The sequence below is a fragment of the Dendrobates tinctorius genome, unplaced genomic scaffold (assembly GCF_039654945.1).
Source record: "Dendrobates tinctorius isolate UK_male_01 unplaced genomic scaffold, ASM3965494v1 ptg000016l, whole genome shotgun sequence".
NCBI lineage: Eukaryota > Metazoa > Chordata > Amphibia > Anura > Dendrobatidae > Dendrobates > Dendrobates tinctorius.
This window is the reverse complement of record NW_027361684.1, coordinates 79973941-79998266: the sequence shown is the minus strand read 5'-3', so window position 1 is coordinate 79998266 and position 24326 is coordinate 79973941. Positions and strand designations below refer to the sequence as shown.

At 41.6% G+C, this 24326-nt stretch overlaps 1 protein-coding gene across 3 annotated transcripts in view; it reads right to left on the bottom strand.

Moving 5' to 3' along the window:
* Window positions 1–24326, bottom strand: part of TBL1X (transducin beta like 1 X-linked) — a 489223-nt gene that overhangs the window by 12948 nt on the left and 451949 nt on the right. For all 3 annotated transcript variants that reach the window (XM_073565980.1, XM_073565981.1, XM_073565979.1), the window contains 4 exons: window positions 15661–15758; window positions 9645–9705; window positions 8640–8761; window positions 4329–4403 (listed from right to left, as the gene is read on the bottom strand). In XM_073565980.1, coding sequence (XP_073422081.1) covers window positions 4329–4403; window positions 8640–8761; window positions 9645–9705; window positions 15661–15758 — 356 coding nt within the window. The remainder of the gene's footprint in view (window positions 1–4328; window positions 4404–8639; window positions 8762–9644; window positions 9706–15660; window positions 15759–24326) is intronic.

The window sequence follows — 24326 nt, the reverse complement described above, 5'->3', positions numbered from 1 at the left end:
AGGAACAAAGAAATATCTAACTAAGGCTGGTTTCACATTAACTTTTTAAGCGCAGCGCATCGTGCGTGTCCATGCGCATGCGCCCCTATGTTTAATATGGCGGGCACATGGTCTAGCGTTTGCACGCATTCATATGCGTTTTCGTGCGCATGCTGTTTTTTGCAGTGTGCGCCTAGGCGCACCTGATGCAACCTGTTGCTTTTTTAGGTCCTTCCAACGGCGTAAGAAAAACGCATGTGCACGCTTGCGCACGGAATGTACAAAAATAACACATTACAGTCTATGTGAACGCAGGCATGCGCATGGAAATGCACAAGCCTGCGATTGAAATCGCATGCGTTTTAAGAGTTAACATGGCTAGAAACTGGTTAAAACGCATGCGTCTAAAACACAAACGCATGCGTTTTTTGCATGCGTTTCTATTGCGCACGAAGCGCAGCGCTAAAAAAGCTAATGTGAAACTAGCCTAAAAGATCTAAAAACAATGAAGCAGCTAACTCTAGAAACCCAAATTTGTCTGAAAACTTTTGAGTACATCTGTATATGGAAGGAGCAGCAGCCACAAAAAACACACAAGGAATATTATTGTTCTCTCTATGTAACAACCTGGTCTGTCAAAAGAAGTCCTCCTAGCACCATCTGTTTCAAGATTGAGACAACAGTAGTTTCAATGGTATATACTGTATCTCGAGCGGTGGTCCGTCATCCGGACAGGCACATGGATCTCACAGCTCAGCTTTCCAGTGATTATGCAAGAGTTTTTTAACCTAAAAAATTAGTTGTAGATTTGATTCCAGTAAATTATATAGTAGGGATCGGTGTGCTAGACAGTAGGCAGAGGTTCTCCAGGGATGGAACTGTTTTTCAGTGGCTAAAAGAATGAGAATTACTGAATGTTGTGATATTTTTACAACCTGACCATTGCCAGTGATCATACTGTACATTATGATATATGCCAATTTTTTTATGATTACTGTGCAATTATTAACAAAGAAAATTGTAAAATCGCTTGCATTTTTGCAAATGCTGTTTTAAATTTTAAATTTTTTTTAAAAAATTTCAAACTGCTCCAAAAGGGATATAAATCATCTGTTTTTTTCATAATGAAAATCAGACGGTTATTCATTTGCTCATCTGAACCCAGCCTTAGGCCTTAATCAGATGTCTGTGGTTCACATGCTGTATGTGTTTCATCATTGTTTTGCATGAACAGAACATGTTCCTATTATAGTCTATGAATCTGTTTATATATTCGTATTTTTTTGCGGACCATGTTTTTGCCAAATATCAGAGATGTGTCTGTTTTTGATCCAAGTCACTGATCAATATCGCCGGTAAAATTCGTGTATGAAAATCACAGATGGTGCATGGCCGCCGTACGTTGTAACATTGCAATGGGTAAGCAATTTTTTTTTCAGCTTAGCAATTTTTTTTTCATAAGAGAAAGAAAATCACTGGTGAAACTATGATAGTAAAAACTGAGACACGGACCAAACACTGATAAAAATCTAGTCACAAACACTAATGAAAATCAGTCCATTTTCTTCACATACGATGTCTGAATGAGGCCTGAGCTGTGTATGATTATTTTTTAATACAATGTGTAGTTAAAGCGCCACTCCAGCTCTGTTCTTATTTCAGCACTGGAGTGGTGCCACTAATCTAAGTTCCCTGACCACCGGTGTCATGATCGCAACCGCTGCGACAGGGCGCGGTGACACCAGCAGAAATTGCATTGCACAAACACGTGTCCACATGTCCACGTACCGCAATACACACTGCTGGTCGATCAAAGACCAGCAGCTGATGTCAGCAGGCACATGATGGGGCACATGGCACTGATGTCACATGCTCCTGTCACACGCCGAAGTCAGCTGCCAGCTCCACTAGAGGACGTGCACGGCATGGGAGCGAAGGGAAGGTGAGTATTTATTTATTTTTTAAATTAGTGCCCATACTAGTACATGGATGACTATGGGGTGCATTAGACTTTTTTGATGACTATAAGGTGCATTATATTTTATGGGTGACTATGGTGTGTATTATACTTTACGGATGACTATGAGGTGCATTCTACATTAAGAATGAAAATGAGGTGCATTATAGTTTATGGATGACAATGGGATGCATTTTACTTTAAGGATGACAATGAGGTGTATTATAGTTTATGGAGGGCTATGGTGTATACTTTAGGGATTACTATGAGCTGTGCATTATACTTTATGGATGACTCTAGGGGTGCATTATACTTTTTGGATAACTATGGTGTGCATTATACTTTATGGATGAATATGAGGTGCATTATACTGTATGGATGACTATGAGATGCTTTATACTTTATGGATGACTATGAGGTGCATTATATTATATAGATAACTATGAGGTGCATTATACTTTATGGCTGAGTTCACATGTGGCGCTTTTTTCGCGTTTCCGCGGCGGTTTTAACCGCGCGATTTTGCCGCGAAAACGCGAAAAATAAGCATCCCATGCATTCCTATGGGATTCCGCAATGCTGTGCTAATGCTGCGGTTTTTACCGCGGCGGAATCGCTTCGCGGCAAAAAACGCAGCATGCTCATTAATTTTGCGGAATCGCGGCGATCCCACACCCATAGGGATGCATTGTTCCGCTTACTTCCCGCATGTGGCTGTGCACACCATGCGAAAAGTAAGCAGAACAATTGTGGATGGTACCCACGGTCCGGAGGAGAGGAGACTGTCCTCCGGGCTCTGGGTACCATATCCCTGTAAAAAATAGAATTTAAAATAAAAAATGGTGTTATTCTTACCTTCCGACGTCCCGCGCAGCCTTCCCCCCTCTCTCCACGCTTTCGTTCCCAGTAATCCTTTGCGAAAATGCCCGCGATGGCGTCCGTTCTCGCGGGATCGCGAAGTCTCGCGGTTATTCGCGCAACGTCATCGCGAATTACCGCGAGATGTCGCTATCCCGCGAGAACGGACGCCATCGCGGGCATTTTCGCAAAGGATTACTGGGACCGGGAGCGTGGAGAGAGGCGGGAAGGCTGCGCGGGATGTCGGAAGGTAAGAATAACACCATTTTTTATTTTTTTAATTATTTTTTGCATTTTATCTTTTACTACTGATGCTGCATAGGCGGCCTCAGTAGTAAAAAGTTGGTCACACTTGTCAAACACTAATGCAAAATGCTAGTTTTTCCACGGGAAAATCGCGGGAATTTAAAATGCGATTTTCCCGCGGAATGGAATTCCGGAACGCTCGCGGTAATTTCCGTGAGAGTTCCGCTACGTGTGAACTTAGCCTATGGATGACTATAGCGGTGCATTATACTTTATGGATGACTATGAGGTGCATTATACTTTATGGATGACTATGAGGTGCATTATACTTTATGGATTATTATGAGCTGTGCAGTATATTATATGGATTACTGAGCTGTGCATTATACTTTATGGAGGACTATGGTGGGTGCATTAAACTTCTTCTATGGAGCCCCATGACTTCTATGTATGCATTCCCCATGGTGAGTACACTGGTTTATTTTCTTCTATACATTAAATAACAGCAGCAGGATGGGGGACATATACAAAGATGGGGGATAAATATATATATACCAGGATGGGGCCTATGATAAAGGATATATAGCAGAATGGGCGATATATATACCAGGATGGTGAGAGGATGAGGGATATACAGGATATACCAGAATGAGGGTGCATACATATACAGTATATAATTCAGGATGAGTGGTAGACCCCGGTCCAAATCTTGCATCGGGGCCCATCAGACTCTGGTTACACAACTATCCATGACTCCGTCCTTATACCTACCTGCCACCGTCTTCAGCCCTTCCCGGCGTTGCTCCAGTCTCATGCTGCTATCTTGTGACCACAACTTCTGATTAACCACAAGTCAGAGGTAATGGTCACAATCTCTCAAAGAAAGTCTACAAGAGCTTTGTTCTAGCCTCGTTCTGGGTCTCATAGACTTACATTGAGTTGAGACTTCCAGATCGCCCAGCAAACACTAGAGCACAGTTCAAAAACTGCTGGAGACCGCCTGAAGGGACGCCGATTACAGATGAAGATGACGGCTGACAAATTCAATAATAGGGACAGGCAAATTACATTAGTAGCACCATTCCAGCGGTACAATTAAAAAAAATTTACGCTGGAGTGGTGCTTTAATCATTTAATTGGGCAATAGGTGCATATTTGCACATAAGAAATCCAAATGGATGTCTCTTACAATTTACTGTCCCCATGTTCCCTAACAAGATTTTCTGTAATGTTTGACCATTAATAATGTTTCCTGCAGAATAAAATCATATTACCGTATTATTCTTACCTTTAACGTCATATCGTCTGAGCATGAGGCCAGAAGCATCCCTGATGGGTCCCATTTAATAGCATTAACTTCATTCTAAGAAACGAGACAAGGTTATATTATAAGCTGAGATTGCATCCAGCATCCAGTAGAGGGCAGTCACGTATCACTTTACAGCATGCGGTACAACCGGATTAGACATTTTCCTCCTTAGTGTTAACATATGTTCAGTGAGGATTGTACATAAACCTGTTTCTTTTTTCGGGGCAGCACATTGTCTGTAAATTTCCAAGGTTAATGTAAAAGCTGAAGTTGTTAACTTCAGGAAATTACAAAATATCTTTCAGCCAAGAGTGTTAAACACATCCTTGAAAAAGATTAAGGTGTTGGATTTTATTTAGTGGAAAGGTGGATTAAGCACCAGGGAGTATGTTGGCACAGAATAAATGAAGGATGAGAACCAGAAAAACAACTGAAATAATACTATTAAGAATAACAGGCCTCCCTGGATACTTTTTAAAGGAGAAGTTACACACCACAATTTTATTTTAAACTATCGATAAGATTTGTGGGTTTTGAAAAGCAATTCTTACCGCAAGCATTACTGTCATCTTGCATCATCTGTGTTAGATGGAAATCCATTCTTTAAAGGGAACCTGTCATGTTGAAAATCTGATCTGCAGGCAGGATCTTATAGAGCAGGAGGAGTTGATCACATTGATAACCATTTTTGATGGAAAATTTTCTGTAAAACTTGCATTTTATAATAAAAATCCCGGCTGTTTGTATGCACGAGTCCAGTGGGAGGTCCTATTCAGTGATTGACAGTCTTCCCTGTATGACTGTGCAAGCAGAGATAGCTGTAAATCATTAGTGGGACCATCCATTGCACTCAGCAAACCTATAATCATTCTGCTAAGCGTCTCCTTCTCTACACCTGGCTGTCCACAGATAGGATTGTATGTACAATGTAACCGGTTCCCTTTAAATGTCGATTCATTCATAGATTGTTCAACTGACCACGATGATTTTGTAAACAATTGGAGAATGTACTGTGTGCACCAATCAATATGTTCTTCATTTCATTATATGATGAGGGGAGTATTTTTTTCTTTGGGTGGGTTGCAGAAGTTGAAGTTGCACTTAAAGGGAACCTGTCACCAGAAATAACGATGTTAATCTGCAGATATGCTGCTTGGTGCCTGCACACAGCTGAATGCAGAGGGGAGTAAATTATCTTTATTCTACCAGCCAACATTCGGTATTCAGTCATGGGGCGGCGCTGGTTCAGTCACTGCTCTGAGTATACTGAACGGCCACTGTAACTGCGCCACTGGCACTGACTGACAGCCGGCCTCAATGTAGAGCCAGTATCAGTCAGGGTATGAGGCGCAAATGACTGAATAACAATGGTGGTGGGGAAAATAAACATCATTTTCTCCCAGCTGCATTTGACTGCATGCAGGCGCCAGGCAGCATCATAACGCTGTTAACCTGCATATTAACCGCATATTTGCAGGTTAACAGCGTTATTTCTGGTAATATGTTCCCTTTAAAAAGGACGCTTCACCAAATTTTTCATGCTGGAGACTGGATGTTATGGTGGCTGTAAAGCAGAAATTTTACTTTATTTTATAATTATGCCTCTCCATAGCGGAGATAAAGTATTTGGCTTCTAATGAGTTAATTTTTGTTGTTGGTGCAATAAGAGAGTTTTCATTGGCGATGTGTACTTCTCCCTTTATGATGCTGACCAATTATAAGCAGGCAGTAACACTTACAGGAAAGAATAACATGTCCCCACTGCAGCTAGAGTTCATGTGTGAGGAGGGGCAGCACAGCTGAGTTTAGCTGTGTCACATTACAGACCCTTCTATCAGCTCTTCTACTTGCTGTTACATCTGCTGTACTGTGCCTCCCTTCACAATGCCTGTTCAGAGATGATTTTCTTTCTCCTGATTGTTGCTGTCTGCATATGATTGATCACACAGGAGGAAGATGTCCATGCCTCCATTGAAGACACTCTGCTAACCCCCACTTGGACTTATCAAAAATTAACTCTTTAGAAATCAAATACTTTGATTGATAATATCTCTGCAATGGAGAGGCTAAATAAAATTTGAAAACAAACAAATACATTTTATACCACTCTGCATCCTGTATCCAGTTCAACATGAAAAATTTGATGAAAAGTCCCCTTAAAGGGAATCTGTCACCCTTTTTTTGCCCTATCAGCTGCCGGTATTGACATCAGGGGCTTATCTACAGCATTCTGTAATGCTGTAGATAAGCCCCCGATGTAAGCTGAAAGATAAGAAAAACACATTAGATTATACTCACCGGAGGGGGCTGTCCGGTCCGATGGGTGTGTCGACGTCTGGTCCGACGCCTCCCATCTTCATACGATGCTGCCCTATTCTTCACTTCCTGTAGTGGCTCCAGCGCAGGCGCACTGCTCTGCCCTGATGAGGGCAGAGCAGAGTCCTGAAGTGTGCAGGCGTCGGGAGAGGTCTGGCGCCTGCGCACTGCAGTATTCTGCTCTGCCCTCAACAGGGCAGAGCAGTGCGCCTGCGCAGGAGCCACGACAGGAAGGGAAAAAGAGGACGGCATCGTATGAAGATGAGAGGCGATGGACCGGACCGCGACGCCCATCGGACCGGACCACCCCCTCTGGTGAGTATAATCTAACGTGTTTTTTTATCTTTCAGGTTACATCGGGGGCTTATTTACAGCATATTAGAAAGCTGTAGATAAGCCCCTGATGTCAATGCCAGCAGCTGCTAGTCCTAAAAAAGGGTGACAGATTCCCTTTAAAGCCCCAAAATGATCTAAAAGAATCTAAAGGCCATTTTCCCATATTAATTGCAGCTTGTCTTAAAATATCACTCCAGTGTTTTTGTTTTGTTTTCAGTGTTGGAGTGGTGCTTCTAATGTAAGGTCCCTGTTTCACACTCACTCGCAGGCATCTACATCTTCTTTTGGCGCCATCTTGTGACTGCAAGTGTTGACTGTCCAGAAATCAGAACTTAAGACACAAGCTCTTAATGCCAGATCCAGAATGAGGGTCTCATAGACAGTTGTGACCTCGAGCTCACTCCATGAAACACTGGAATGATCTGGCAGATCACAAACCAGTGGGATCTAATATCATAAAAGGTGAAGACAGAGGCAGGTGAGTATTAAAGTAGGGTCATGAACCTTAGATTAGAAGCACCATTCCAGTGGTAAAATAAAAATAAAACTCAGAGTAGTGCTTTAAATAGGCAGTGCTCTTCCCAATGGTGGGTACGTTGCATCTTCATCTATGATAGTTTATGCTTATGCTTGTCCCTAACTAGTAGATGTGGTTACTGGTGTCCGATTTACAGATGTCTTTTGGTCTTCAAACATTTGAAAAGCCTGCAGTTTCTCTGTATTGGTGAATCCCCCCAGCGCACGGAAAGTGCACTGCGAAGATTTGCCAGTTTCTGAGCCAGTATGCATACTCTGGGCCAGAGCCTGTCTAGTGGACGCGGCCTCGCTCCATACAAGTGTATTGAGTCAGGCCATGCCCACTAAATGGCTGTGCCCACTGGCCAGCCACACCCACTAGATGGCCTCCCCCTCGCTCGATACTTGTATGGATTGAGGCCGTGCCCACTTGACTGGCTCTGCCGGGAGTAAGCATAATGCATACATCACCGCCATTCCCGGCTCAGAAACCGGAGAATCCTCGCAGTGCACAGTGCATGAGCTGGGGGATTCTAGAGAGTGACTTTTCATTTTAGATCAGACAACCCCTGTAAATTAGCACTGTAAACAGTATAGTGCATAGAGAAATCTACAGTTAAGGTTTGACCAACAAAACAATAAAAATATGGGTATTTTATTGGTGAATCTAGGTATTGATATTTATAGAATTAATATATTATGACTTTAAAACCAAAGATTTCTGCAAACATCAAGGGCTTTTCACAAATTGTATGTTGTGTCTCCCAACATGTGTCGGCCATCGGCCGCTATTTTATTTTCTTCCTGAAGCGGTTATTGAATTCTGATATCCGCATTTTTCACCGCATCTTTCAGATGTTGCCCGTCCTTCAAATACACCTTTAACAATTGTTCCTTTATATGTTTAGGAATCTCAGTGTCTTTGGTGAAGAGGCTGAATTTATCAGACATAATGGCATATAATGAGATTGCTTTTCTAGGGCAGCCTTAACTTAGATGCAGTTTGTTTATTCTGGTCGTTCCTCATCCTGCAGATGGGAGTATGTTCTTCAGATGTTTCTCAATAGCTAGTATTCAGTTACTCTCCTTAAGATGACATTATAAGGATGATGAAATTCTTACTGTATGTCCTTGGAAGGTTTTGACTGGGCGGTCACAACCAAGTCTGCACACATGAATACACATGTCTGTGCTGCAAGAGGCAAAGGTGGTATTGTTCTGCCAGTCCACATCCAAAGCGGGAGCTGAAGGGGAAACACAATACCAAATGTCATTGCTAGAATCATATCTATGGGTAAGCGCTGGCACAGGGAACTATGGAGGTCTGCATGGATTGCATTGCCATTTTCTTATGAAACAGCACATATTCCTCTGTCACATAGAAGAAATGCATTCTGCTGCAGTTTATGTAATAGCTGGCTTAGTGCCTCCTCAGTCGGAATCTGAAGGCATAAATATGGTCTTCCCACAGCTTGGCACAAAAATATAAAAGCGTTTTACGAAGCCAAACTTGTCCCCACACAAATATCGTTTCCTGTACTGTTGGATATGGGAAATGCTAATAAATCAAGTGAGTCTTGTTAAATGTACGGAAATCCATAAGAAAACATGCTGATTAAAGGGAACATGTAATCACTTTTGATATGTAATCTGAGAGCACCATAATGTAGGAGCAGAGACCCTAATTTCAGTGGTGTCACTTACTGGGCTGTGTTTGCTGTTTCAATACAATCAGTGTTTTATCACCAGGTTATTATCATTACAAGAAAACTGGCCTAGTGCCTCCTAGTCCAACCCTGCCCCCAGCACTGATTAGCTGCTCTCTAGTGGTGTGGGCGGGGTTATATACAACGAGTGAGCTCTGCTACACCTTCTATCATAACTGCTGCACCCTGTAAACTAAGTGATACATCGCTGGAATTAGGGTGTCAGCCACTCCCTCATACTGCTGTCAGATTACATAGCAATACCTGCTGACAGATACCCTTTAAGATATTATATCGATGGAGTGAATGAAAGCATTTTGGACTGGAATATACATTGCAACAAATGGAGACTACTGGTATTCTTTACGATCCACAAAATAAAAGAAAACATTCCTATTGACAACACATATACGGATGGTACCTGAATGGAAGGGAAACTGTTGCTTTGCTTCTCCCGTGTGAGCATCCCAGATTATTGTTGTCTACAAAGGAAAAATACAGCAATAGTATTAATGATAAGATTAGAGAATTCATATCCTCAGCGCTGCCACTGATATACAATGTTATCCTGATAATTGCTTTTTCGTCTGGAATATTTCTGAGCCTTTGGTGAAACCTGCGAGGAATATTACTTTTCAGGTTACTCATTCCTCAGGCATTTCACTAGATCAGTTGCCTTAATCCCTTCAAAGTTTAACTATTTACACCCGTGCACAGTAGTAACCAGAAGAGAATGTAGACATTGTGCTAGGGTAAAGGACAAGACTGAGTATATAAATCTCCAGATATGATTATATGAAAAAAAAGCGTGATGGGCACTAACGTTGTGCCAAATAAATCATATTAGGCCAGGTTTAACATAGAACATAAATAGGTAGAAGCAGAAATGTATTTTAGCCTTGATCCAAAAATCTGTACTATGAGACCTTAGCCATCAAGTGCTGCTATTGGTAATGATGAGATCTTTAATTCACCCTCAAAACATTCCCAGAAGACCTTATAGCTCCTGCTTAATATCAGTAGAGCAATACAATGGGTATGGAGAACAAAAACGACTGTATTATTTAAATGCACTTACATTGTGCATACACATTAACTTACTTGTCTCAGTTCAGATTTGTTTTTTATTCATTTCATTGTGCATTCAGTGCATATATGGGTGTGACCGCCCTTTTTCTGAGCTGGGAAAGCCATCCAGTCTGGCCTAAGCTGTTACAAGTGGTTCAGCCGCTCAACCCTTATTCACATTCACGCCACTTGGCAAGTGATAAGGTTTTAAATACTAGAGTAGGGACTGTCCCACAAGGGTTGCCGTGACGTGGCGGGATGGCTTGTACATTATTTTGATCAAAATTATGTTTACTAAATACCCTTATTATTATTATTACCTTTATGCATTATTTGCAGTATATTTTTTACTTTTAGTTCAGGATATTTGTGTTTTTTGCTTTCTGTTTTCTCTGTATTATTTAGATGTTGGGTTTTTTTTGGTTTATAACGGCTTGTTTCCCCTTCGTAGTACTAAAGTAATATGAAAAACTTGTTGCCAGGTTTCTTCTTTTTTACATTGTATTGATGAGGGTACCAGGAGCAGGAACAAGCAAAAAAGTTGCATAACTTTGCAAGGCTCTTGTCGCACAACATGTGTATCCAGTATGATTAAGCAAACAATGAATACAGTTGTGGCCAAAAGTATTGACACCCCTGCAATTTTGTCAGATAATACTCAGTTTCTTCCTGAAAATGATTGCAATCACAAATTCTTTGGTATTATTATCTTCATTTAATTTGTCTTAAATGAAAAAACACAAAAGAGAATGAAGCAAAAAGCAAAACATTGATCATTTCACACAAAACTCCAAAAATGGGCCAGACAAAAGTATTGGCACCCTCAGCCTAATACTTGGTTGCACAACCTTTAGCCAAAATAACTGCAACCAACCGCTTCCGGTAACCATCAATGAGTTTCTTACAATGCTCTGCTGGAATTTTAGACCATTCTTCTTTGGCAAACTGCTCCAGGTCCCTGATATTTGAAGGGTGCCTTCTCCAAACTGCCATTTTTAGATCTCTCCACAGGTGTTCTATGGGATTCAGGTCTGGACTCATTGCTGGCCACCTTAGAAGTCTCCAGTGCTTTCTCTCAAACCATTTTCTAGTGCTTTTTGAAGTGTGTTTTGGGTCATTGTCCTGCTGGAAGACCCATGACCTCTGAGGGAGACCCAGCTTTCTCACACTGGGCCCTACATTATGCTGCAAAATTTGTTGGTAGTCTTCAGACTTCATAATGTCATGCACACAGTCAAGCAGTCCAGTGCCAGAGGCAGCAAAGCAACCCCAAAACATCAGGGAACCTCCGCCATGTTTGACTGTAGGGACCGTGTTCTTTTCTTTGAATGCCTCTTTTTTTCTCCTGTAAACTCTATGTTGATGCCTTTGCCCAAAAAGCTCTACTTTTGTCTCATCTGACCAGAGAACATTCATCCAAAACATTTTAGGCTTTTTTAGGTAAGTTTTGGAAACTCCAGACTGGCTTTTTTATGTCTCGGGGTAAGAAGTGGGGTCTTCTTGGGTCTCCTACCATACAGTCCCTTTTCATTCAGACGCCGACGGATAGTACGGGTTGACACTGTTGTACCCTCGGACTGCAGGGCAACTTGAACTTGTTTGGATGTTAGTCGAGGTTCTTTATCCAACATCCGCACAATCTTGCGTTGAAATCTCTTGTCAATTTTTCTTTTCTTCCACATCTAGGGAGGTTAGCCACAGTGCCATGGGCTTTAAACTTCTTGATGACACTGCGCACGGTAGACACAGGAACATTCAGGTCTTTGGAGATGGACTTGGAGCCTTGAGATTGCTCATGCTTCCTCACAATTTGGTTTCTCAAGTCCTCAGACAGTTAATTTGTCTTCTTTCTTTTCTCCATGCTCAATGTGGTACACACAAGGACACAGGACAGAGGTTGAGTCAACTTTAATCTATGTCAACTGGCTGCAAGTATGATTTAGTTATTGCCAACACCTGTTAGGTGCCACAGGTAAGTTACAGGTGCTGTTAATTACACAAATTAGAGAAGCATCACATGATTTTTCGAACAGTGCCAATACTTTTGTCCACCCTCTTTTTTATGTTTGGTGTGGAATTATATCCAATTTGGCTTTAGGACAATTCTTTTTGTGTTTTTTCATTTAAGACAAATTAAATGAAGATAATAATACCAAAGAATTTGTGTTTGCAATAATTTTCAGGAAGAAACTGAGTATTATCTGACAGAATTGCAGGGGTGTCAATACTTTTGGCCACAACTGTAGCACTGGCGTTCTGGGCACCACTGGAAAGCCGCTCTGCAAACTGCTGCCAATTGCAGAGATGGCAATAATGTATTTAAAGAGACTGTCTGGTGAGTGATATTATTTTCCAAAATGCTGGAAATAATTTAAAGAAAAAAGTACCACACTGATCCACCACCACTCACACTCCGGTGTTGTTTGGTCCCCTTCTGGTCTCTACTTACTCCTAAAAGGATGTGTGGCTGATGCAGCCAATCACTGAATGTAGTGGGTTGCTGCAGAGACCAATGATTGGATGCTGTGGTCACAAGTTCCTGTGACAGTATGTCACCACTGCAGCCATAAATAGATACTGGCAGGGTCCCTGACATCATTGAACTCAAAGTCTTAAAATATTTGTGAGCTGGGTATTGGATTTTATTTTAGTTAATTCCCAATGATTTTTGCTGCATGTCTCTCTGGATGGATCCTCTACTTGATGTTTTTGAATTCCTGTCCCCAGGCCATTTAGAAGACATAACAAAATCGTTACTGTTTAAAACATTGAAAAGCAAGACATGTTTACCTGTTAGGTCTCCAAAGATCTGGAGAATATGCTATAAATGCAAAATGATTTTACATATGTGCTTCTATTCCCATCACTACACTGAAACTGCCCTAACTAAACATACTAATGACATTAACTGTAAAAGCAACAAGACAATATTCTGTGCCCCTACTTCTTTACCTGTCCTCTGCCTTCGACACAGTCAACCACTCACTCCTACTGTAGTTCTTCTCTTCCATTGGCATCAAAATCATTGCCCTCTTCTAAATCTTTTCATACCTTATTAACCATACATTTAGAGTCCCACATTCCCATACTACCGAGTCATCCTGATAATTCTCTGTTGGTGTACTTCAAGGCTCTGTCCAGGGACCCCTACTCTTCTCCATCTACATCTTTGGCCTGGGTCATGTCATAAAATTTCAGGGCTTCCAGTACCACCTGTATGCTGTTGACACTCAAATTTACCTTTCTGGCCCAGATGTCAGCTCTCTGCCATCCTGAGTCCCAGAATGTATATAAGCCATTATTCTCCTTCTTCTCATCACACTCTCTAAAACTCAATGTGGATAAAACCGAACTAATCATCTATCCTCCATCTCACTCAACTATCTCACTAAATTTGTCTATCACAATAAATTACATCACACTTTTCACTGTATCACAAGTTTGCTGCCTTGGAGTAATCTTTGACTATGTGTTGTTCATCAAACTACACATACAAGTCCTTAACACCTCCTGCTGGCCCCAACTCAAGAATATTTCCAGAATTTGTTCTTTCCTCAACCCTGAATCCACTAAATTTTTAGTACATGTCCTCATCATCAACCGCCTCAACTATTGTAATATCGTCCAGACTAAGACTCTCTCACCTTTCCAGTCTGTCCTTCACTGCTGACCAATTAATCCACCTCACCCCTCACTACTCATCTTCTCTGTCATGATTCCAGTGCAGGTTTTTGAGCTGCACACCGGGGGTTAATGTCTGGAGCTCTGTGCAGGTTTTGACCTGCACACTTGGGGTTAATGATTGTGGCCTCTTTCTGGTTCTGGGAGAGCTTCATAAACCTCTGGGTAGCTTCAATCCCTGCCAGTTATACTTTTGCCTTTGGCCTAGTGTGCTGACCCCCGTGTGCCTGTGTATTGCTATAGCTTGTTTATATGGTTCTGACCCGATTCTGTTTCCCGTTGTGAGTTTGCCTGTTGATTTTGTACTGCGTTATTATCTGTGTATGACTCATTGCCTGTGATCTGACTACTCTCTGCTCGCCCCTCTTGTACCCTGCAGCTATCTCTGTGTATGACTCATTGGCTACGTCCTGACTATTCTCCCTGTCTATGCCCCTTGGTAACTTTGTCTCGCAGTTACTCTGCTAGGAATTGTCTTGCAGCTCCTAGCTCTGTGGAGTTTAGGCCACGCCTCTAGCAGTCACGTGCTTCAGGTCCTGCGGGTCTGAAGTACACATCTATTCAGTTGCTGCCCGCTCCACAGGTATCTTTGAGCACGCTTTCGCTTTACTCAGGGCACGCGCACTGGCTCAGTGAGCAAGTTCAGTGCGGTGTCTCTGACATTCTCTTTACAAATCCCTTCATTAGTTTCGAGTTCCGCAACAAAACCAGTCTAGACTTCTAACAATGACCTACAATGCCATCCATAGTCTGTCTCCTATACACATCTCCAAACTAATCAACAAATAACTTCCACACATAATCTCTGGTTCTCACAAGACCTCCTTCCTTCCTCCACTCTCATATGTTTCTCGGTCTTCAACCAATCACCTCCAAGATTTCTCCGGATTATTTCTCATCCTATGGAATTCAGTGCCTCAGCACGTCTGATTGTCTTTCACATTTGGAATCTCAGACATAACTTGAAAAATCATCTCTACAGGAAAGTTTACAGTCTACAATAATCCCAATTTTAATTCACTACCACCGGACTGCTGCAACCCCTGACCTGCTGTCCACTTTACCATTACCCTGTAGACTGTAAGCCTGCAAGGGTAGTGTCCTTTTCCCTTCTGTACCAGTCTTTCACTGTTAGTGTCTTCATTGAATTATTTTTATTTTGCTTTTAAACCATTTTCGCATATTCAGCACCATGGAATCAATGATGCTCTAAAAATAAATAATAGTGCTATTGATATGTGGCAAATTTTCTTTTAAGCAAATAGTCGCCTCTTAGAATATTCATAGCAATCATTCTGTATTTTAATAAAGCTTTCCTGTGTATGTTTGGGCTCTTTCTTCATCTCTTTAATTGGTGGCACCATTGAACTCTAAGATTAGATAGGGTATGAGGTAATGAGTCTATATCTTGTAGACTGTGAGCCCTCGAAGGCAATGTCCTCTCTCCACCTGTGCTAGTCGGTGACTTGTATTGTTGATGATTATTGTACTTGTTTTTTATTATGCATACCCCGCTTGACATGTAAAGCACCACGGAATAAATGGAGTTATAATAATAATATAAGAGACGTGTCAAAAATACTGGGGGGTTTTCTAATCAAAATCTTCCCTTCAACCTTCCTACTAAATTATTTACTATGTACAATTACTATCACTTTATTATATGTAATATTTTATACAATACATACCTTGTCAACTCCTGCACTTAGTATGTAATTCCCCTTCTTATTCCACTTCAGTGCAAAAATGGGACCTTTATGTTGACCTAAAGTGCTTGCAAGATTGCCTGAAGAAAGAGAACAATTCCTTTACTTTGCAAACATTTACATAATAGAAGAAATCACAGAGAAAATGTCCCTTCTACTGTTTGCATTTATAGATGCTATGATGCAGTACCTTCCACTAAGATTTTCTATAGATCTATATTATCTATATATACTACAGTGGCATGTAAAAGTTTGGGCACACCTGGTCAAAATTACTGTTATTGTGAACAGTTAAGCAATCTCTAAAGGGCTTAAAGTTAAAGGTTACATATTTCCTTTGTATTTTAGGCAAAAAAAATTGTCATTTTTTACATTTTAAAAGTTACAAAAAGGAAAATGGGACAATGCAAAAGTTTGGGCACCCATGGAGATTTGTGTGCTCATATTACTTTGACCAAGGTTTCAGAACTTAATTAGCCTGTTACGATTAAGGCTTGTTCACTATCATCGTTAGGAAAGGCCAGGTGATGTAAATTTACAAGCTTTATAAAAACCCTGCCTCCTCTAAACTTGTGTCAAAAAACAGCAGCCAAGGGTTCTTCTAAGCAGCTGCCTATTACTCTGAAAATAAAAATGGTGGAGGCACACAAAGCAGGAGATAGCTATAAGATAGCAAGGTAATTTCAAGTTGCCCTTTCCTCAGTTTGAAATGTAATTAAGAAATGGCAGTTAACAGGAACAGTGGAGGTCAAGATAAAGTCTGGAAGACCAAGTAAAATTTCAGTGACAGCTCCTCGTAGGAATGCTAGAGTATTCATGAGCGAACGTGCTCGGATAACATCCTATATGAGCACGTTCAGGTGTTATCCGAACATCTGGGAGTGCTCGTTTATTAAGTTTGAGCCACAGCAGCTAAATGACTAGACAACCTAAACACATGTGAGGATTCTGTGTTTGTTAGGGAATCCACACATGTGTTGAGGTTGTCTAACAACCGCAAATCATGCAGCCGCAGGGACTCGAACATAATAAGCAAGCACTCCCAGATGCAGAAATAACACCCGAGCATGATCGAATAAGACATTATCCGAGCACGTTCACTCTTCACTACTGGAGAGAGGTAAATCAAAACCCTCGCTTCACTGCAAAAGACCTTCAGAAAGATTTAGCAGACTCTCAAGTTGTTTCACATTGTTTTACTGTTCAGAGACACCTGCACAAATATAGCCTTCAAGGAAGAGTTATCAGAATAAAACTTCTTCTGCAGCCACACCATAAAATTCAGAGTCATAAGTCTGCAAAATAACATCTAAACAAGCCTGATGCATTTTGGAAACAAGTCCTGTGGACTGATGAGGTTAAAATAGAACTCTTTGGCCTCCATGATCAAAAGTATGTGTAGAGAAAAAAGGACACAGAATTTCAGGAAAAGAACATCTCAGCGACCATTAAGCATACAGGAGGATCAATCATGCTTTGAGGTTGTGTTGCAGCCAATGGCACATGGAAAATTTCACAGGTAGAGGGAAGAATGGATTCCATGAAATTTCAACAAATTCTTGGTGCAAACATAACACCATCTGTAAAAAAGCTGAAGTTGTAAAGATGGCTTCTACAAATGGATAATGATTCGAAACATATGTCAAAATCCACAATAGACTACCTCTAAAGGTGCAAGCTGAAGGTTTTACAATGGCCCTCACAGTCCACTGATCTGAACATCATTGAAAAATCTGTGGCGAGACCTCAAAATAGCAGTGGATGCAAGACGACCCAGGAATCTCACAGAACTGGAAGAATTTTCCAAGGAAGAATGGATGAAAATCACTCAAACAAGAATTGAAAAACTATTGTCTGGCTACAAAAAGTGTTTACAAGCTGTAACACTTTCAAAAGGGGGTGTTACTAGGTATTAACTATTTAAATCAAATAAAGTGTCCAAAATACAGTGGTATCATACAGGAGTAAATTTCAACAGGGTGGCTGCTATATGTTCCTTATCAAAAAAGGAGCCAATGGGGTCACACTCATCACCACTCCAATATATGGTATAGTATAAAAACATTATATTTTATTAGTTGAGTTTAAAATGTACACATTTAAGCAAAAAAAGCCCCAATGCACGTTTCATATGTACTTCCTCAGGCGTACATATAAAATTTGTTTTTTTTTCTGCTATGTGGTCCCTTAAACGTGAGGCACCGGTTCTGTGTATATATATATTTTTTTTACTTAACCCTCAGGCGCAATAGATCTGACAGGCACACAGTAATTAGTTTCACTTCTCTCTCCTTGCCCACTTATCAGAAAACCCCACCCCTCCTAGTTATCTCCTGACTCTACAGGCTCTGTGAAACCTGATATCACAGTGACTCAGCAGACCTTCTAGTGAGCAGATATCAACACTTTGGCTTCTCAGGCACATTGCGCCTGATTTCAACACAAATTGAAAGGTTAGTATTTTCTTTTTTTATTCATCACGATTGTGTATTTAGCTTGTTTTATGAAGGATTAATGCTAAGTTAGTGTACATAAGTACTGTTTTCTTAGACAAAAGGAGGGTGGCTTCTAAGGCACATTGCGCCCTAACACATACTCTTTCTCTCTTGCTTCAGATTTTCTGCTGCAATGGCCAGAAAACAGTATGATTCATCTAAACCCCTTCATTTAGAAGAAATGAAGATTTTTTTGTTAGAAGATGATGAGGAAGAACCAGCAGTAACTGAGGATTTAGAGGAATCTAGTGACATTTCATCTGAAGATGAGGTAGCAGAATGTAACACTGATTCTGGAACAGAGCAGGATGGTGATGACACTGACACAGAGGAAACAGACACAGATCTAGCTTATTATTTGGGCAAAGATAAAAATACAAAGTGGAACAAAAAGGCACCCAAGAACAAACAGCGCAGAGAATCCCACAATATTATTACACACCTTCCTGGAGTTATTGGAAGTGCTAGAAAAGCTAAAACTGCAGTGGAATGTTGGAGTAATCTAATTACAGATAGCATGTTGGAAACTATTGTTCGATTTACTAACCAGTATATTGACACAATCAAAGAGCAATTCTCCAGAGAGAGGGACATCAAAAACACTGATGTGATTGAACTCAAGGCATTTATTGGCTTGTTATACCTAGCTGGTGCTTTCAGAGCAAATAGGCAAAGTTTGGAGGAGCTGTGGGGGACAGACGGTGATGGCATCGAAAAATTCAGCCTTGTGATGAATCTGAAACAATTCAAAGTCCTGATCCGTTGCCTCCGTTTCGATGATTGAAGTACCCGGACAGAACGAAAAGGTTATGACCGGCTTGCACCAATTCGGGACATATTTCAACAATTTATTATGAATTGTCAAAAAAGCTATTGCCCGGGGCAAAACCTCACTATTGATGAGATGCTTCCAGGTTTCCGTGGAAGATGTGGTTTTCGGCAATATATACCATCAAAGCCAAACAAATATGGAATTAAAATTTTTGCCATGGTTGATGCAAGGATGATGTACACTATGAACATGGAAGTTTATTGTGGAAGACAGCCACCAGGTCCTTTCAATGTGAGCAACAAGCCTAGTGATGTGGTAAAGAGAATTGCTGAGCCAATGTTTGGATCTGGTCGAAATATCACTGCTGACAACTGGTTCACTGACTTTGATCTGATTGATTTTTTAAAAACGAAAAAGCTGTCATATGTGGGAACTGTTAGAAAAAACAAAAGGCAGTTGCCGCCAGATTTTCTATATACAAAAGGCAAACAACAGTATAGCACTATGTTTGGGTTCAGTAATGGAAAGATTTTAGTTTCTTACATCCCACACGAGAGGAAAAATGTGATTTTGGTCTCTTCATTACATCATGATTACACCATTGATCCAGAGTCTGGGGAGCTAAGGAAACCAGAAATCATAACTTTTTATAATTTGACCAAAAGCGGCGTTGACACTGCTGACCAAATGTGTGGCAATTTCAATGTAAGTCGAAATACCAAACGCTGGCCGATGGTAATCTTCTTTACAATGCTGAATGTGGGTGGCATCAACTCACAAGTAATTTACCTCGGTAATGAACTTAAACAAATGCGCAGAAGAATGTACCTAAAACAATTGGCTAATGAACTGGTGAGTGGAGAGCTAAGCCTAAGAAGTACAAAGACGGTTGGAATGCCCCTTGCCCTGCAACACTGGTTGAAGAGATATTGTCCCAAGGACGTTCCAGAACAAACACCGACTCTACCACCTTCTAAAAGACGCAGTTGTACTACCTGCTCATTTGTATCTGGTTTCAGAAGGCTTTCTAAATATGACTGCAAAATATGTAAAGAATCAATCTGCCTTTCCCATGCAACTTTCGTCTGCCAGCCTTGCTTTTCTAAGTGTACCTGTGCTGCTTCTGCTGCAATTGAAACCACTGAAGATGAGTAGAAAATAATTAAGTAACATCTAAGTGCAATATCCTTTAAGTTTTTTTCCATAATTTTATATTTAAGCAATAGTTAAGTAAAGATAACTGGAGCCTATTTGGCGGTACTACCGAAAAGTGGTACTTTTAGTTTTAATAAGTTTATGGTTAATAAATGTTTTTTTTTGCATCTGATTTGGTGTAATCTCTTTTAATACATTCCTATGAAGGTCACTGACTACTTCTATAGTCCTGAAATTGAAATATGTAGCTACTATAGGTGGTTTTCTGACCTGTGCTTGTCAGGCACATTGCGCATGAACTGAGGAGAATCTATATTGCGCCTGACGGAGGGATGTGTACATTGTAAACTGAACTAATAAAATAAAATATTTTTATACTATCTATTGGAGTAGTAATGAGTGTGACCCCCTTGGCTCCTTTTTTGATAACATATAGAGGCCACCCTGTTGATAGGTATTAACAATGCAGAGTGCCCAAACATTAACATCGGTCCATTTTCCTTTTTGTAATTTTTAAAATGGAAAAGATGAAAATATGTATTTTTTTTTAGCCTAAAATACAAAGGAAATGTGTCATCTTTAACTTTAGGCCTGTTACAGATAATTTCATCTTCAACTTGCTTAACTGTTCACAATAAGAGTAATTTTGACCAGGGGTGCCCAAACTTTTACATGCCACTGTATTATCAATGTTGTCTACATCATGTTCCCTGTGTAAAGTATTGTATAGAAAAAAAAGACAGCCATCACAATTGTAGGCATAGGTGTATCAACCAGTGTAGCAGGTATTCCTGCTTCTATGGGACCTCATGACCAAAGTTAAGGGAACTTAAGAACTGATGGGCAGGAGAAGACAAGGCTGTAGAAAATACAATGCAAAGCACTGGGTGGCAAAGGAAGGTAGGATGGGACATATTGAGGACCATAATCACATAATTTGCTCATATCCTTGGGCATTGAATGTCATGGTTATCAAAATCAGGGTTACATGTTGACTTGTAAATCTACCATGTTTTTCGGATTATAAGACGCACTTTTTTCCTCCAAAAATGTGGCGGAAAATGGGGTGTGCATCTTATAGTCCAGATGTACCTGCTCTGGCTTTGGATGGGTAGGTGGGGGAGCGGCAGAGCAGGAGCTGACTGCTGCGGCTAACCCCTGTGCCCACTGCTACAGTGAAATTAATATTCACTGCTCTTTAATAGTGGAAACGCTGTTCGCCATAGCCACCGGCTTCCTACAGCTTTCACGTGTGCCAGCTACTTAAGAGAATGAATACTCACTGCTCCCCACACCGTGACTATGGGCGTGTTGAGCATTGAATATTCATTTATCTTTAATAGCGGGCACAGGAGCAGCAGCAGTCGACTCCTGCAGTTGCTGGGCGATCACGTGTGCCCGCTACTAAAGGGAATAAATATTCACTACTGAGCAGTGAATATTCATTCTCTTTAATAGCAGGCACACATGATGCAGGAACTGATGGCTGCGGCTAACACTGTGCCTGCTATTAAAGATCAGTGAATATTCAATGCTCAACACGCCCATAGTCATGGTGTGGGGAGCAGTGAGTATTCCAGCAGCTGTCCTCTGCTTGTAAGCAATGCATGATGTCGCTGCTATGTGCTGCTTACAAGCATAAATCAGCTGCTGGCATCGGAACAGGAAGCTGCGAGGAAGCGCTGGAAGATAAGTCGAATGTTTTTTTTTCTATTTGTTTTTTCTATTGGGGGCCATGCATACCAGGACAGAGATGAGAGAGATGAGGGCCCTGCATACCAGGATAAAGATGAGGGGGACCATGACTTACATGAAAAGGATGAAGGGGACCATACCTACCAAGACAGGGATAAAGTGAACTATACCTACAAGGATAGGGATAAAGGGACCATGCCTACCAGGTTAGGGATGAGGAGGCCATGCATACCAGGCTAGGGATGAAGGGATTTGCATACCAGGATAGGGATGAGGGGGCCATGCATACCAGGGTAGGGATCAGGAGGCCATGCATACCAGGCTAGGGATGAGGGGGCCATGCATACCAGGATAGGGATGAGGCCATGCATACCAGGATAGGGATGAGGCGGCCATGCATACCAGGATAGCATGAGGAGGCCATGTATACCAGGATAGGGATGAGGGGGCCATGCAAATAAGGCTAGGGATGAGGTGACATGCATACCAGGCTAGGGATGAGGGGACATGCATACCAGGATAGGGATGATGAGGCCATGCATACCAAGATAGGGATGATGAGGCCATGCATACCAAGATAGGGATGATGAGGTCATGCATACCAGGATAGGATGAGGAGGCCATGCATACCAGGATAGGGTTGAGGAGGTCATGCATACCAGGATAGGGTTGAGGAGGCCATGCATATCAGTATAGAATGAGGGGGCCATGCAAACCAGGCTAGGGATGAGGAGGCCATGCATACCAGGATAAGGATGAGGAGGCCATGCATACCAGGATAGGGATGAGGAGGCCATGCATACCAGGATAAGGATGAGGAGGCCATGCATACCAGGATAGGGATGAGGAGGCCATGCATACCAGGATAGGGTTGAGGAGGTCATGCATACCAGGATAGGGTTGAGGAGGCCATGCATATCAGTATAGGATGAGGGGGCCATGCAAACCAGGCTAGGGATGAGGAGGCCATGCATATCAGTATAGGATGAGGGGGCCATGCAAACCAGGCTAGGGATGAGGAGGCCATGCATACCAGGATAAGGATGAGGAGGTCATGCATACCAGGATAGGGATGAGGAGGCCATGCATACCAGGATAGGATGAGGAGGCCAGGCATACAAGGATAGGGTTGAGGAGGCCATGCATACCAGGATAGGATTGAGGAGGTCATGCTTGCCAGGATGGGGATGGGGGGCATGCATACAAGGATAGGAATGAGAAGGCTATGCATACCAGGGTAGGAATAAGAGGCCATACATACCAGGATGGGGATGGGCGCCATGCATACCAGGATGGGGATGAAGAGGCTATGCATACCAGGATGGGGATTAGGGGGTCTGGTGTGTCTTATAGTCTGAAAAATACAGTAATTATACATATTTTAATTAATTAAAGTATAGGTAGTTTTTGATGCTGTATGGAATGTTATGATTAAAATTGAAGGATGGAGGAGCTAACTATATTATTAAAGCAATGTGTCACACTGCTAATTGCTGATATTTTGGAGAACTATATGTACTGATTGTGTTACTGTTTAGAAAAAAACTATTCTCCCTCCTTTAAGGGTCTGCTAACAAGGACCAAGGACCAAGTTTAATTGCCTGTTTACACAAGCAGATGACAGTAAATGACTGCGCTCACTGACCGATCTGTAATAGATCGGTAATAGTTGGCTCAGTGTGCATAGGCTGCCATAGTTCTCGGCAGTGCGAGTCCAGGTTACAAAGGATGATGCATTTCTGAGAATGATGTTCTTTTGCACTGCACAAAAGATTATTTTACCAGATGAATGCTGATTTTACTTGTCCAACAGGTGATCATCAGTCTGTTTGCAAGAATAACGTGAAATGAGCGTCCTTGAGAACACTAGCTCATTAATATCTTGCAGTGTACACTCACTGGCCACTTTATTAGGTACACCATGCTAGTAAGGGGTTGGACCCCCTTTTGCCTTCAGAACTGCCTCAATTCTTCGTGGCAGAGATTCAACAAGGTGCTGGAAGCATTCCTCAGAGATTTTGGACCATATTGACATGATGGCATCACACAGTTGGCGCAGATTTGTCGGCTGCACATCCCTGATGCGAATCTCCCGTTCCACCACATCCCAAAGATGCTCTATTGGATTGAGATCTGGTGACTGAGGAGGCCATTTGAGTACAGTAAACTCATTGTCATGTTCAAGAAACCAATCTGAGATGATTCGAGCTTTAGGACATGGCGCATTATCCTGCTGAAAGTAGCCATCAGATGTTGGGTACATTGTGGTCATAAAGGGATGGACTTGGTCAGCAACAATACTCAGGTAGGCTGTGGCGTTGCAACGATGCTCAATTGGTACCAAGGGGCCCAAAGAGTGCCCAGAAAAGATTCCCCACACCATGACACCACCACCACCAGCCTGAACCGTTGATACAAGGCAGGATGGATCCATGCTTTCATGTTGTTTACGCCAAATTCTGACCCTACCATCCGAATGTCGCAGCAGAAATCGAGACTCATCAGACCAGGCAACGTTTTTCCAATCTTCT